Source organism: Acomys minous, assembly GCF_964271855.1.
Source record: "Acomys minous genome assembly, chromosome: 12".
NCBI lineage: Eukaryota > Metazoa > Chordata > Mammalia > Rodentia > Muridae > Acomys > Acomys minous.
The window spans coordinates 23,099,532-23,114,909 of record NC_140493.1 but is presented as its reverse complement, the minus strand read 5'-3'; the positions used below and the strand labels follow the sequence as shown (position 1 = coordinate 23,114,909).

General features: G+C 51.6%; 1 protein-coding gene across 1 annotated transcript in view; it reads right to left on the bottom strand.

The window, feature by feature from the left end:
- BAIAP2L2 (BAR/IMD domain containing adaptor protein 2 like 2) overlaps positions 1-15,378 on the bottom strand; it is a 27,686-nt gene extending 12,308 nt beyond the window's left edge. Inside the window, exons 1-7 of the mRNA XM_084751568.1 lie at positions 14,569-15,378; positions 13,740-13,815; positions 13,227-13,313; positions 12,562-12,623; positions 4,364-4,435; positions 4,122-4,238; positions 3,594-3,740 (exon numbers count right to left, since the gene is read on the bottom strand). Coding sequence (XP_084607694.1) covers positions 3,594-3,740; positions 4,122-4,238; positions 4,364-4,435; positions 12,562-12,623; positions 13,227-13,313; positions 13,740-13,815; positions 14,569-14,619 — 612 coding nt within the window. The 5' untranslated portion in view covers positions 14,620-15,378. The remainder of the gene's footprint in view (positions 1-3,593; positions 3,741-4,121; positions 4,239-4,363; positions 4,436-12,561; positions 12,624-13,226; positions 13,314-13,739; positions 13,816-14,568) is intronic.

Genomic DNA, 15,378 nt, shown 5'->3' with positions numbered 1-15,378 from the left:
TGAATCCCAGATATTCAAGGCTACACAGAGAGACCTTGTCTCGAAAAACCAAAAACCAAACAAACAAACAAACTCCCTCTGTGTCTAAGGAAAGTTCTTATACTGGTTGGTTTTGTGTTCAACTTGACACAAGTTGAAGTTATCAGAGAGGAAGGAGCCTCAGCTGAGGAAACGCCCCCATGAGATCCAGCTGGAGGGCATTTTCTCAATTAGTGATCAATGGGGGAGGACCCGGCCCATGGTGGGTGATGCCATCCCTGGGCTGGTGATTCTATGTTCTATATTTTTAAAAACAGGCACAGCAAACCATGGGAAGCAAGCCAGTAAGCAGCACCCTCCTGCCGCGGTCTCTGCATCAGCTCCTGCCTCCAGGTCCCAGCCCTGTTTGCGTTCTTGTCCTGACTTCCTCCAGTGATGAACCATGATCTGGGAGTGTAAGCCACTGAATAAATCCCGTCCTCCCCAACTTGGTTTTTGGTCATGGTGTTTCATCACAGCAGTAGAAACCCTGACTAAGACAGGGTGACACAATTTGGGGGTTAGCCAGAAAGAACACCTCTACACAGTTTTAGCCTAAGATTATACATCATGGGGCAAACGGCCCCTCCAGCCTTGACAGTTGTCTCTTGGAGCCAAGACAATCTCTGTTTCTGTGTGAACAAGCAGCCTAGACCCCAAGTACTCCAGCCCGCCAACTCACCCCCAGGATGGAGACCCCACAATCACAGTCACTCCTTCTTTAATCCCAACACCCCTATCATTGAAAAAAAAATGATCCTGCTGGCAAATTCCAGCCATGCCTCACTTTTCTTGGTGACCCAGAGCTGGGGAAAGATTCCTGGATTTGCCCGAGAGCCATCAAGTGGCATACAACAGGCAGTCATTGCCAACCAACTAGTCAATAGAGGATTCTTGCTTAGCCAGACCCCTGGTTCAGATAGCCAGTGAGGCCAACTGTGTAGAATTGGAAACAAATTGTACCAGGTTGGTTCCCAGGGTGAAGGGTACCAAGCGGAACTTGCTTTGCCCGTCAGGATAGCATTTAGCAGCTGCTACCCTGGATGGCAATGTGGCACCGTCTTCTTCAAGCTAGGCTTAGATGTTCTCCCAGGATGGGACGCGTATCAGGGTCTTGTCCGTAACAGCAGGAGAAAGAGAAGGCCCAGGCTATCCCGTCCTCCGGGGCCCTAGATGGGAATCAGCCACGGGGCTCCACCAGTACAGCAGCCAGCCCGATCAGAGGAGGGAAACTCTGACCCTGGTTCGACAAGGCATCATGGCTACTGTGGTTCTCCAAAGCCGCAGAGGACTATGCTTAATGACTACCAAAGGGGAGGCATTTGTGCACTCTGAGGGACAGAATGCTGTCTCAAAAAACCCTGTCTCGAAAAACAAAAAACAAAACAAAAAACCAAAAAAACCAAAAAATGCTGCTTTCATGTAAACCAATCAGGCCTAAAATGAGAAAACATTATAAGCAACTATTAGAAAGGACTGAACACAGAGAAAGGGTACACAATACTTTCTGGAAGGACAACTGACTGCTTGGGGACCAATCTTAATGACTGGGCCTGCCAAGGAGGTGATCCATGGCCCCCATGCTAGGAGAATATGCACTAGGTCAGTGGTTCTCAGCCCTCCTAATGCTATGACCCTTTAATGCAGCCCCGGGTGCTGTGGTGACCCCCAACCATAAAGTTATTTTCATTGCTACTTTGTAACTGTAATTTTGCTGCTGTTATGAATCATAATGTTAATGTCTACATTTTCGGATGACCTTAGGTGACCCCTGTGAGAGGGCCCTTTAACCCCAAAGGGGTGGTGGCCCACAGGTGTAGTGGGAATCAGCTTGAATGGGGACGGTGAAATTCCTATTTAGAAGACACAGCTATGGCTGAGGATGCAGCTTTGTTGGCAGAGTGTCTGAGTGTGTGAAGACAGCCCTGCCTGGGCTTAGTCCTTAGCACCACGTGACGGTGTGTACGGTGGAGTGTGCCCGTCACCCCAGCACTTGGAGGTAGAGGTAGGAGGGACAGATGTTGGGTTGGTCTGGTGCTGCTAATGTATCTAGTTGTGAATTACTGCCCCTCCCCCCAAGATCTGGTCGCGCCCCAGAGGAGCACATTCTCCCATACACCAAGTGATGCTGTGTAACTCACTCTCTAATTATCCCTGATTGGTTAATAAAGTTGCTGACAGCCTGAGCTGGGCAGAAGAGAGGTTGGTGGAGTTTAGGTTCCCGGGCTTGGGGTCTGGGAGAGGCCATGAGGTGGGAGGAAGGAGAGGAAACAGAGGAAGCTGGGAAGAAGGCCGTCTCTATGGGCAGAGTGGACCATGAGCATGTGGCCATGAGGGCAGACTGATGAAGCAGATCCAGCCCAGGCAGGATGGCTATTGGCAAGTATCTTGGGATGTGTAGCTGGGATATAGCAAAACAGCTTAGAGGGTTGATATCTGCCCAGCCCTAGTGCTTTAAGCTTATAAAATAAATTAGAGTCTCTCTGTGTCAGTTATTTGGAAACTAGCCAAGGTAGAGAAGCCCTCAAGAGTCTTGTTGTTGCTGTTGTTTGTTTGTTTTTCAAGACAGGGTTTCTCTGTGTAGCCTTGGCTGTCCTAGACTCACTTTGTAGACCAGGCTGGCCTCGAACTCACAGTGATCTGCCTACCTCTGCCTCCTTAGTGCTGGGATTAAAGGCGTGCGCCACCACACCCAGCTGCCCTCAAGAATCTTATATCTGCCATCTACAACAGTCAAATGTTAAAGGTCATTTTTAGCTACATAGTGACTTAGAAGCCAATGTGGACTATATGAGACCCTGCCTCAAGAAGAAGAAAAACAGGAGGAGGAAGGGAAAAAAAGAGAAGAAAGAACGAATGAAAAGGAAAAAATAAAATAAAACCACCACAAATTGTCAAATTGGCCAAAAGCCAAAACTCAGCCCATATGTTGGTAATAGAAAATCTATACTTGAAGAGAAAGAATAACAACGCTAAAATCAGTACAATTAAAAGCATCAAACTTGACTAAGGGAAATATCAAACACACACACACACACACACACACACACACACACACACACACACACACACGACGGTATTTATGGGAAAAGTCTAATCGTCTTAAGCTCCAAAGCACAAAACAACACAGTAAATACAGAAAGCAGAAGAAATCCAAGAGAACTGAAAAAAAAAAATTGAACTGTTCTAGCAGACAGCAAGCTTCATGGACAAATCTATCACCAAATGGAAGGGGGCATATGCATTCAAGCACTTAAAAAAAAATGGAGGCGAGCAAGATGGCTCTTTGCGAAGGAGATTGAGGCAAAAGTCTAATGATCTGAGTTTGGTTCCTGGACGTCATGTTAAGGTTTAAAGAGAGAAGCAACTTCACAGAGTTGTCCTCTGATGATGCAATTAAATAAATGGCTTGTAACCAGATGAATAAATATGTGTATGCAAAACAAATCATGAATTAATAATAGATGCAAATGCACGAGATTGATTTCTACTCAGATGAAGTAAGGGAAGGGAGAAAAAGGGAGGAGCTTCTTGCTTCGGGGAGGGCGTGGCCCACTCTCCCCAGCCTCACTCACCCGGCCCAAGAACTGCAGGAAGGTGTTGGAGAGCAGCAGGTGCTTCTCAGCCAGGAAGCGGTAGCGCCGTTTCTCTTCCAGCTCGGCAGCACGCTTGCTCTCGGACACGAAGGCATGCATCTGTGCGTGCAGCCGGTTCACGCTCTCCTGTGGGGGTGGAGGGCAGGAGGAGAAGGTTTGGCTGGGGGCCCGACTCTGATGTCCCTTCTCCAGGGCCCCTGAATACTTCGCCCTGTGCCCCTCTGGCCTGGGTACCATTGCTGTGTCTCTGGTACCCTGTACAGGGGAGTGCCAAGGTGGCCGTAGGGAGGACAGTTTATGAAAGCAGGAAAGAGAAATTCTGGAGAGGGGAGACTGGAGCTCATTAAAGGGCCCCTAGAGGAAGCAGAGGTTAAACGGTGGGTTTGGGTCCTTCGTGACTCTCCAGCTGTGCTCCCCACAGCTGTGCTCATTCTGGGTGGAGGAGCTGAGAAGGGTGGTAGGGTTTCCTCCAGAGTTCCGTCCCCAGCCCCTCGAGAGCCTTCGTACTTTCATCTCCCGCGCATTCTTGTCTCTCTTGCGTTCCATGCGCCATAGATCAGACATGCACTTCTCCAGGTTGGCCGCTCGGTGGCGATATTCAATCTCGTAGTGCTGGCAGCTATCCTGGGACAGGGCAGCGAGACACAGGGAATCAGATGGGACTGTGTAAAACCTGGGCCAGGTGGGTGCGTGGCCCTGGCCTGTGTGGCCCTCTGTCGGGAGGGGCCGAGGTGGAGAGGCAGACTTACTTTGATGAACTGCATATCCAGCTTGGTGTTCTTCTCCATGTGCTGAAGCAGGTCTCCGTGGAACGTCTGCACCTGGGTGGAGCACAGGCTGGCGTGAGCAGCATGCCCTTTGACCCAGCCCCCAACGGTTTTACTTTTTATTACCATCATATTCCTAACCACCAGGCCTTGGCCCAAAGCCCATAGAGACGGGGCTAATAAGGTCACATGGTTAGAGGGAGGTTTGCAGAGTGGACCGGGTGGCTTCTGGCTTGGAGTCCTTCAGTGAAAGTGTCAAAGGCTTCTGGGTCTTGTTTCTAGCCAGTCTGGGCCATGTGCATTCTACTCTGTCTGCCTGGAATTTCTTCCTCATCCATCTTTGTTGCTGATTTCCCGCCCCTCTGCTGAGAAGCCTTCCTGCCTCCTCAGCGGATCCCACAGCACTGGTTTGTTTCTATGTTGCACACATGTTCATTTGTTTCTATGTTGTACATCAGTTCATTTGTTTCTATGTTGCACACATGTTCATTTGTTTCTATGTTGCACACATGTTCATTTGTTTCTATGTTGCACACATGTTCATTTGTTTCTATGTTGTACATCAGTTCATTTGTTTCTATGTTGCACACATGTTCATTTGTTTCTATGTTGCACACATGTTCATTTGTTTCTATGTTGCACACATGTTCATTTGTTTCTATGTTGCACACATGTTCATTTGCTCTGCTAGCCATGGGGGAAGGATTTACTGGCAGGCCCCTCCCTATCCACGGGCACTGGGACTGCAGTGAGTGTGAGGGAGGGCAGCCCTGATCCCCAATTCATGGCAAAGCCTGCCTCTGCATAAGCCTCCAGAGCTGCAGAAGCCTGGGATGAGGGGGCAAGTGGGGAGGCCTCTCAGGAGCATCCCTGGGAGGCAGGAAGAGGCTGGTGATTGAGGCTCAGGAGCGCTGTGCATCAGCCCTCATTCTGCTTCCAGTTTGCTTTGTGACTTTGGACCAGTTGCTGTCCCATTCTGGGCCTCAGTTTCCCCAGGGCTTGGCCTGATGCCCTCTAAGAACCTGGTGAGTTCTGATGCTGTGGGCTGGGCAGGGCCCTGACAATGCTCCTATACCTTCTGTCAGCTTCCCTCACAATGCTGGGGAGAGTCAAGCCTGAGCCCCCACCTCCAGCCCCCTACCCCCTACCCTAGCCCTCTGATGTGTTCACTTCTGCCAGCTCTGCGTGTTTTTCCTATATCCTCTCTTCCCTTGTGGAAGGCTTCCTGCTGCCCTAGGCCCTTGCCCTGGGGCTAAGGTACCACCCAGAAAAGCACTGCTGGGAGTTCATATACAAGAACAAGCTGAAGGTTCTCCCAGGGTTGTTTCTAAGAACTTGTTAGTGGCTGGTCTGCCAGGGACCTTGAGGTTCCCTTTTGTACCAGTCTAGTCCTTGAACCACAGCTGCTACCACCAGCCTGTGTTTGTGGGTGTTTATAAAAAATAACAAAGAGAAGCCAGGTGTGGTGGCACACACCTTTAATCCCAGCACTCAGGAGGCAGAGACAGGCGGATCATTGAGAGTTCAAGGCCAGCCTGGTCTACCCAGAGAAACCCTATCTTGAAAAACCAAAACCAACCAACTAAAACACAACAGAAATGCGGATCATTTTACACCATCAAGTGAGTGCTCCTGCTGGACAGGACTGTTGGAGGGATGGAGCTCCTAGCATCCAACATCCTTGTCCACCCTGCCCTTCTCCCGAGCCTGACTTACACCTAAGAGAAAGTCCAGATACTCTGTGCACACATCTGTGTGTTCCTGAACACCTGTTTTCAGTGCTATCAGCCAATATAAACCACGGAGCTAAGGGAAGGTGCAGAAAGGGCAGAAATTATATGTTGAATAAGTATGGGGCTGGAGAGATGGCTCAGCCCTTGCTCTCTAAAGGCTAGGACTTGAGTTCAAGTCCCTGTGTGTGTCTGTAACTCCAGCACAGGGCGGGCGGGCACAGCAAGGGGAGGAGTGGTGGAGAGAGGCAGGTCCCATGAACATACTGTCCAACCACCCTGGCTGAAACTGTCAGCTTCTGATTTAGTGAGAGACCCGGTCTCCAGGGAATAACATGGCAACAGGCAGAGCAGGACACGACATCATGCTGTGGCCTTTTGTGCTCATGGGCATGCACCATACACATAGCACAAAGTAAGAGGCATCTGAGAAGATGAGGGGAAGGAGGTAAGAGGCTGGGGAGGTGGCTCGGCAGATGAGAGGACTTCCTGCTCCTGCAGAGGACCTGAGTTTAGTTCCCAGCATCCACACAGAGGCTAATGACCATCTATCACTCCAGTCCAGAGAGTGCCCTCTTCTGGCCCCCATTGGCACTGCACACATATGGTATACAGGTGTACATGCAGGCAAAATGTTCATACGCATAAGATAAAATAAAAATAATTTTTAAAGAATAAGAAAAAGCACATCTCATGTATTGGAATATGACTCAGCAGCACTGTACCAGCTGCTGAGCTATCAGGGCCTGAGCCTGGAGTCCCAGCACTCACATAAAAAGTTCTGCATGGCTATGTCCCTGTGACTTCAGTGCTAGGGGATGCCTGGTGCTCACTAGCCACTCAGTCCAGCCGAATTGGTCAGCTCCAGGTTCAGTGTGAGACTATGTTTCAAAAAATAAGGTGAAGAGAGACAGAAGTCACTGATGTTAAACTCTGGTCCACCCGCATGTGAGAGCACACACATTTGCCTATACATGAAGGCATGTACACACACACACACACACACACACACACACACAAAGAAGTACATCACATAACTGAAAATGTCAACCCAGACTGATCAATCTCAAAATGTATTCTAGAAAAAAAAAATCAGATTTAAGAAAAAAGGGGGAAGGGAATAACACATCTAGGCAAAAAAGGACAAGTGAATAATTGAATAATCAGATTCTTCTACAATAATTCTCTGTGTTCTGGGACCGGAAGAAAAACACTTGAAGGAAAGGAAGAGAGAGAAAGAGGGAGGGAAATGGAGGGGGTGGGGTGGGAATAAGGGGGTGGGGCAAATGACCTTCTCACTCTTAACAAAAATAAAAGCCATCCAGCAGCAAGAACCCTGAGAACACTGTCTCAGGACCGCCGCCTTCCCGTGGGAGCTGCTGCAGGACAGCCAAAATGGCTTGAGCCAGACTGGCTGGTGGGTTCTGCCAGGCAGCAGCTAGAAGATGAACGCAGAGAAAGCTGCAGTGGGTGTGGCGTGCTCTGTGGACAGCACAGAACTGCCATAGCTGCCCTCAGGGTGCTGGAGACTGGACACGGCAGGCACACAACCCATTTCGGCTGTTGTCTAGAACGGTCCTCGTGCAGACACCACTAGAACTGTTCCGAGGCTGCTGCATGTGAGGTGGGATGCAGCAGATGGGGCGCAGGACGTTCTGACACTTCAGGCTCCACATGCCCAAGAAGAGGGACTCTTGATGGGGGACGAAGGAGACAGCGGTGAGGCAGAGAAGCTGGTGGAGCGCTGTGGTTGAGCCGGAAGCTCCAGGCATCTTATCCTGAGGCCCATGTCTGTACACATATGGGTGTGTGCATGTACATGCATGTAGATGTGAGTGTGTGACTCTCGGTGCGCGCATATAGCACACAGGCCACTGAGAAAGGCCTGAATCAATGGTGAGGTCACTGCTCCCAGCGCCTAGAGTATGGTTTCAAAATACTGATTGCCATAAGATCTAAAAACAATATCCCAGCCAAAATCCAACATGGGGGCCGTGTGGACAAATGGCTACCCCCACCTCTATAGCAGCAAAGGAAAGGATGAAGCCAGAGCACCTGGACCCACTGAACAGCAAGGAGACGACAAACTTCCAGAAGCATCTAAAGGACACAGCAGCAGAGATCCAGGCTTTCCCAGCTAAAAACCTTCTACAGAGATAACCATTGCTCGGCCCTGAAATATACACAGGCGGCTGAAACCGCTAACGCCGATGGTAGCAGAAGATACGGCAATAAAGTTGTGGGCTAGAGCGGTTAGTGCTGCTGTTGGCGAGCTCAGCAAGAGTTTGGTTCCCAGCATCCACATGGGGTGGTTCACAATCAGTTCTAACTACAGCTCCAAGGGATTTGACATGGTTTTCTGACCTCTCTGAGCACCTGCATAATGTGGCGTAAATAAAAGTAAAAATAAACATTTTAAAAATAATAAAATTAGGAGCCAGGCAGTGGTGGCATATGCCTTTGATCCCAGCATTTGGGAGGCAGAAGCAGGCAGATTTCTGTGAGTTTGAGGCCAGCCTGGTCTACAAAGTGAGTCCCAGGACAGCCAGGGATGTTACACAGAGAAATCATGTCTCGAATAAATAAATAAATAATAAAATCAGGGCCGGAGAGATGGCTCAGCCTTTAAGACCACATACTACCTAGAGTTATGTTCCCAGCACTCACATCAGGCAGCTCAGTCCCCTGTAACTCCAACATCAGGGAATCTGGTGCCCTCTTCTGGCCTCCATGGGCAACTGCACTTACATGCGTCTGGCCCCATTCAGCTACACACTCAAGCTCATTAGTAATAACTGGGTCACTTTCAGAGGGAGATGGGGCAGGGGCAACACTCACTGTCTGAGAGCTGAGAAGAGGGGAGGTCAATGAGGCATTCTTCTGCCTTTTGTGTGTGAAGCATATGGTGAGTGGCTGCAGAGATGGGGTGCATATTTCTATAGACATACTTAGGGAGCCATACCCGAGCCGCCACAGTCCCAAGACCACTGGCAGTGCTGGGGAACCACACTCATAAGTGGCTCTACAGAGCAGAGTGCTCCCCAACAGAAGGACCCAGATCAAGCCTGGGTTCAAGACCCAAGGCCAGAGGAACCCACCAAACTGAGCTAGGAACATGGCTGAGACTCCCAGGAATCAGGAGCCCAGACCAATAGGCCCAAGTGTTCAACAGCCAAAGAAAAGAAAAGGTACAAATGCAGGGCAGTCAGCAGGTTTAAAAGGCCTGAAGAACGCCAGGTGTGGTGGCTTTAATCCCAGCACTTGGGAGGCAGAGGCAGACAGATCACTGTGAGTTCGAGGCTTAGCCTGGTCTACAAAGTGAGTTCAGGATAGCCAAGGCTAACATAGAGAGACCCTGTCTCAAAAAACCAAGAAAAGAAAAAAGAAAAGAAAAGAAAAGAAAAGAAAAAAAGGTCTGAAGAAATCCGACTGAAGGCTGGGTGTGGTGGCATGTGCCTTTAATGCCAGGAAGGCAGATCTTTGTGAATTCATGGACAGCTAGGGCTATACAGAGAGACCCTGTCTTTAAAAAGAAAATTCTCACCTACCTTGCATTCTAGGTTTTGGGATTGAATTTGGGGGGTAAAGTATAAAGAAGTGCCAGCTCAGATGGTCACTCCTGGGAGGGCGGGAAGAGGGAGGCTGTGAGTTTGACGGCACAGAGGAGAGACTTCCCGGTGCTGGGGGAGGCCAAGTTCTAGCCCCGAGAGGTAATGCTGACTCTGAACTGTGCATCTTACCCTGAGACACCAGTGCTAGCATGTTTGGTGAGATTTGCTGTTGTTTATTCTCACTTTTGCTATTTTAAAAAAGTCTCTTTTCACAATTTAAGCCAGAGGCTGTTTCTTCCTCACTCAAAAGGTCACTGATAGTGCTGCTTTCAGAGAGCAATGGCCACCCATGGCCCTGTCCCTTCCTCATCTGCTGGCTCTTGCTGCCTGCTGCAGCCTATGTCACTGTCCCTGGGGGACTCTCCCAGCTCCCCCAGGCCTCCCTCACCATCCCTTTCCTGAGTATGGCTTCCTTTTGCAATCTCCAAACATTCCCTATCCTGCCTTCCTTTTCTTCATGGCAAAGTCTGAATTTAATGTGGGACACATATGGTCGCTGGCCATCCATTTGGTCTGACCCCTCTGTGGGAGGGCGAGGTGTCTGTCCACATCCCGGCCACCTCCAACAGTGCCCGGCAGGGATCTCTATGGAATAGAGAACCAAAGGGACAGTCTGTGGTGCTGCTCTACTGTGGCTCTGGCTGGGGGCCCTGTGCAGTTGTCACAGCCAAGACGTTGGTGCCTGGAGAAGCAGCTCTCCTTACAAAGTGGGCCTGGGTGGCACTTGTCCCTGCCTAGCCCAGGTGAAACACAGGTACACAGGGAGTCCAAGCAGGTGCTGGGGTTTTGGTGCTGTGCCACCAAGGGTTGTGAAGTCCTGGGACCTGTAGTGCTAGCCTGTCATGCATAGTACTGTAGTGCTAGCCTGTCATGCACAGTACTGTAGTGCTAGCCTGTCATGCATAGTACTGTAGTGCTAGCCTGTCATGCATAGTACTGTAGTGCTAGCCTGTCATGCACAGTACTGTAGTGCTAGCCTGTCATGCATAGTACTGTATGTATTTTCCACTGGGGGGGAGGGGGGGACAGTCTCTGTGTCAAACAGAGTCGCCTCTACCTTCAAGTCCTTATTGGGCAGCAAGAACTGTCAGTCAAAATTCCCTTGAGTCCTCCAAGGGCCCTTCACCATCTGGGCACGCCCACCTCTCCACCCTGTCTGGCCTCCAGGCTCTGCCAGCATCCTTTTGCTGCTATGCCCTCTGGGAATCTCTCTAGCAAGTCCCATTCTCTTCCCACCTCTTCCATACCCATGGAAGCCCTGCCTAGAGTCCCTAGAGCGCTTAGAGCTACAGAGCAAATAAGACACACCCCAGGCCCGGCTGGTCCTGCATCCAGAAAAGCAGCAGACACGGGGAAGCAAGGAATGCTGGGAGCGCCCTGACAGAAATAGTTTTTTTGTTTTGTTTTGTTTTTAGGAAGTAGTTTCTTAGACAGGTCTCACATAGCCCAGGGTGGCCTCAAATTCACCACACAGGCAAGGGTGACCTTGACTTTCTGGTCCTTCTGCCTCTACCTTCCTCAGTACTGGGGTTCCAGGTCTACACCACCATGCCTGTCTTAGGCAGGGTGGGGATCGAACCCAGGGTTTCATGTGTGCTAGGCAAACCCTCTGCCAACTGAGCTACATTCCCAGCCCTAGGAAACAGCTTCAAGTTATTGATTCACTCTACACGCCCCCTCCCGACCGCAAGGCAGGCCCTGCCAGGAAAAATAGTTATCTCCATTTTTTTTTTAAAGATAGGTAAACTGAGGTCCAAGGTCCAAGGGCACTAAAGCCTGAGTAGAGGCCAGCTCTGAGCCTGAAGTAGCTTCCTGTCTTCACTCTCGTGTGCTAGAAGCAAACAGAAGCATCTGCTTGGGTCAGGGAGGGGAGGGTTGCTGGGGGAGGGACGCCTGTGCCAGGCAGAAGGGCTGCTGGTTCCAGGCCCTGAGAATAGCAGGACAGCAGCCCATGGCCATACCTGCCGAGGGCCAGCTGTTCAGAGTAGCAGGGCTGAGACCTGGGGCGCGCACAGGACTGCTAGGTGTGCCAGCCCAAGACCTTTGCTGTGGCGCCTGTGTTTGCTCCTAATGGCAACGAAGGCACAGCTGCTCTTATACTGGCATTCGGATCCCCTTGGCTGCTGCAACTAGGGAGATGAAGGGAGGAGCCCGCGTGGGGACGGGCTGTGTCCTGGGCCTGGTGCAGCGGGACCTCTCTCAGCTAGCTCCACACATTCTCCAATTGTGGTTAATGATGCCTTGACCCTGAGCCTCCCTGATAAAAACAGGACAGAAAAGGCAGCAGCAGTTGGGCTTGACCAGGCCAACTTTTCTTCATGTTGCCAAGGGCCGGTCACACCCAAGAAGTTCCCCACTGGATGTGGATCTACATGTGGGTCTGAGAACTTGAGCTGGTTCTCTCTCTCTCTCTCTCTCTCTCTCTCTCTCTCTCTCTCCCCGCCCCCCTGTGTACACACTTAGGTTTGTATGTGTGTATATGTGGGGGCCACATGTGCATGTGTGTGTTCATACATGTGAAAGCTAGAGGCCCACAGCTGGTGTCTCTTCCTCCAAGGCTTGCCACCTTACTTATTTCAAGACAGGGTCTCTCACTAACTTACAGCTCACTGATTCGCGAGCCTATCTTGGTCAGCAAGCTCCCGTCTTTGTCTCTCCAGTGCTGAGATTATGGGTGTAGGCCACCATGCTTGGAATTTTACGTGGGAGCTGGGAATCTGACCTCATCAGGCCCTGTGCTTGCATAGCACCTGATCCTATCGCCCCAGCCCCTGGGCTCTCAGTCTTGAACTGCAGCCCATCTGTTTGAGTAATTCTGGCCCTGGAGCCCGATACTCACCACCACCTCCAGGTCTGAGTTCAAGTGCCGTTGAGTGTCCGACATCTGAACCAAAATCTCCCCTGGAGGCAAGAAAGGTTGCCTTTAGTGTGGGGAGCCTGCCCCACCTGCCTTCCTTTTCCCCACCCTCCAAGAAGCCAGCCAAAGGACATTCCTAGCTGGATTGGGGACCAAAGTCCAAGGGTTTCACATATGGCTCTGACTCAGAATTCTGACAACTCTGGTTTACAGGGAAGGGTAGGGAAGAACTGAGGTACAAGCCTGAGAGATGGGGCTCCCGGGCACTGGCCATAGGCCCATGTTGAGGTGAAGGCTTTAGGAAGACATATATACAGAAGGAAGCCCTAGTGAACCCCAGAGCCATGGGCCACACAGGCCCTAGGCAGGAGGAGACATTAAGAACACAGGCAAGAGCCGGGCGTGGTGGCGCATGCCTTTAATCCCAGCACTCGGGAGGCAGAGGCAGGTGGATCTCTGAGTTCAAGGCCAGCCTGGTCTACAAAGAGTTCCAGGACAGCCAGGGCTACACAGAGAAACCCTCTCTCAAAAAAAGGAGAAGGAAAGGAAAGACAAAAAGAACACAGGTCAAGGGCTGGGGTAGTAGGCAAAGGCTTGGATGGGGTGGGGGTGAGGGGGACGGAGAGTCACATGGGACGGCACCTCACCCAGAATCTGTGATGTGGAGCTTTGCAGGGCCTGCTCCCCAATCTTCTGGATGGCATTGAAATACACCTCAGCCGCCTCGGACAGAGCTGCAGGAGGAGTGAAAGTTTAGGCCCAGCGCTCAATCTGCGCTACCCTGATTGTGTGGAGGGGATGCTGAGATGTGGTGGGATGGGGCAAGGTGGCTCTGGGTGATGTGTAGAGCTTGATACTGCCAGAGAACAAAGGGGCCACCACCCTGTCTGCTGCTGGGGACAATCTTCCATGCGTGTCTCGTGGGAGGGCTGCAGGCACCTGTGTGCTTGTGGAGGCCTGGGTGGGTGTGATGTTGTAAAGCTAAGGGCAGGGCACAGCGAGGGGCAGGCTGTGTGGAAAGGCGTTGCTGACTCTAGGAGTGTGTGGGGTGGGTTGTGGGATTCAGGGCTGAGGGTGAGCCCAGCAGCTGCTAAGGGGTACTGAGCTACAGGCTACAGCCCCAGTGACGGTGGGGGCTGAGTACCAAGGGAGACACTCACCATGGAAGGCCCGGAGGTAGTTGTTGCCCAGGTACACCAGATTCTCCAGGGCGGGGTTAAACTGCTCCATGATGCTCTGAACCCGAGGGCAAGGGATACAGGCATGGTGGTAGAAAGAAGGACAGATGGACCTGTGAGGCTCACCTGGACCTCACCAGGATCCTGGCTCCCTCCTACAGAGGCCTCAGAGGCATCTTCTAGGAGCCAGTCCCAAGCCAGGTGTCCCTCACAGCCAGCTTATGTCATACACCTAACCCAGGGGAGACTTGGTCCCTCCTGACACAGTTGGTGAGCCTCAGTTCTCTTGGTCTCACTGGTCGAGGGATGCCCATCCACCTGCTGCCACCCAACTGGTCACAACTCAGCTGTCCTGTGCCCAGGCCTCAATAGAATAGAATCCTGGAGCTGCTGACAATACCCCTACACCTTGCCTTTTTCAAAAAGACTCTTTCAAAAAGACACACCATGGGGTGTCTACCATGTGGCTGAGTCACCACTCTGGGCTTTCGCCAGGTGGAGAAACACCCTGGGTAGTGGAGGAAACCCCAAGTCTTTGAGCTGGGATTTTGACTCCAATCCCAGATGCAACTCTTCTTCCCTTGGTGACCTTGAACAAGGTGTTTAACCTCTGTAGGCTTGGTTTCTCATCTTCCCAACAGGCTGGCCACTTCTTAAACCTACACCTAGCTGAGGATGTGTGTGAGGTGTGCATGGGTCCTGCATGTAACTCCGAGGATGCCCACTCTCACACCCACAGCCCAGCCTGGGCTTGCCCTGTGTCCTGGGGCCAGCCTGGCTTCTATATGCTGGCCATGGCCCATGAGCTCACCTTGTAGATGGCCATGGTGGACCTGTAGAACTGGTCCATTTCAGGGGCCATGGAAGTGGTGCTGGCACTGAGGAGGCAGGTGGCTATAGCAGGCCCGGATTGCTGGGGTCAGCGTTCTGCTCAGTGCCCGGCGCTGTGCTTGACAGGCAGCAGCCAGCGAGGAGGCCGTAGAGTAGGGCCTGCAGATGGAGTCCTGACTGAGAGGAGGTGGCTGCTTAATTATTCACCAGCCAAAGGGGGTGTCAATGCGATCTGGGGCGTAACCAGACCCTGCAGGGAAGGCATCCTGTGACGCAGGCAGGCTCGTGTGACCTGCCCTTCAATTATTTACCCTCTGGGCGTGGACTGATGGGCATGTGTGGATGAGCCACTTTCCCAGGTGGCCTCCTACTCAAGGTCCTGTGCCTCGGAGCCCCCAGTGCTGTCATCTGTCCTCATATGGCTCCACCCACCCTATAGGTCTGGAACACACACCTTCCTGCCAGAGTGAGCTAAGGCACCCTGGAGGTATACTCACATGGAGGACATGTCTGCTCTGACAGGCATCATCTCTGCTTGGGACCCAACGCCTTGAGGGGGACACCCTGCCCCCTTGGCCACCCTGCCCCAATGCTAGGGATGAAACCCAGGGCCTCATACATGCTGGGTAAATACTTCACCATTGAGCTCGCCCCCCCCCCCCTAATTCTTCTAAGCGCACGGATGACATGAATGTGGTGAGTCCCACAGACTTGGGGCAGGAGTGTGGCCCTCTCCTTTCATTGGCCAGCTCTAGGACCCCATAGGCCTTCCTGGGTGGATTGCCTGGCA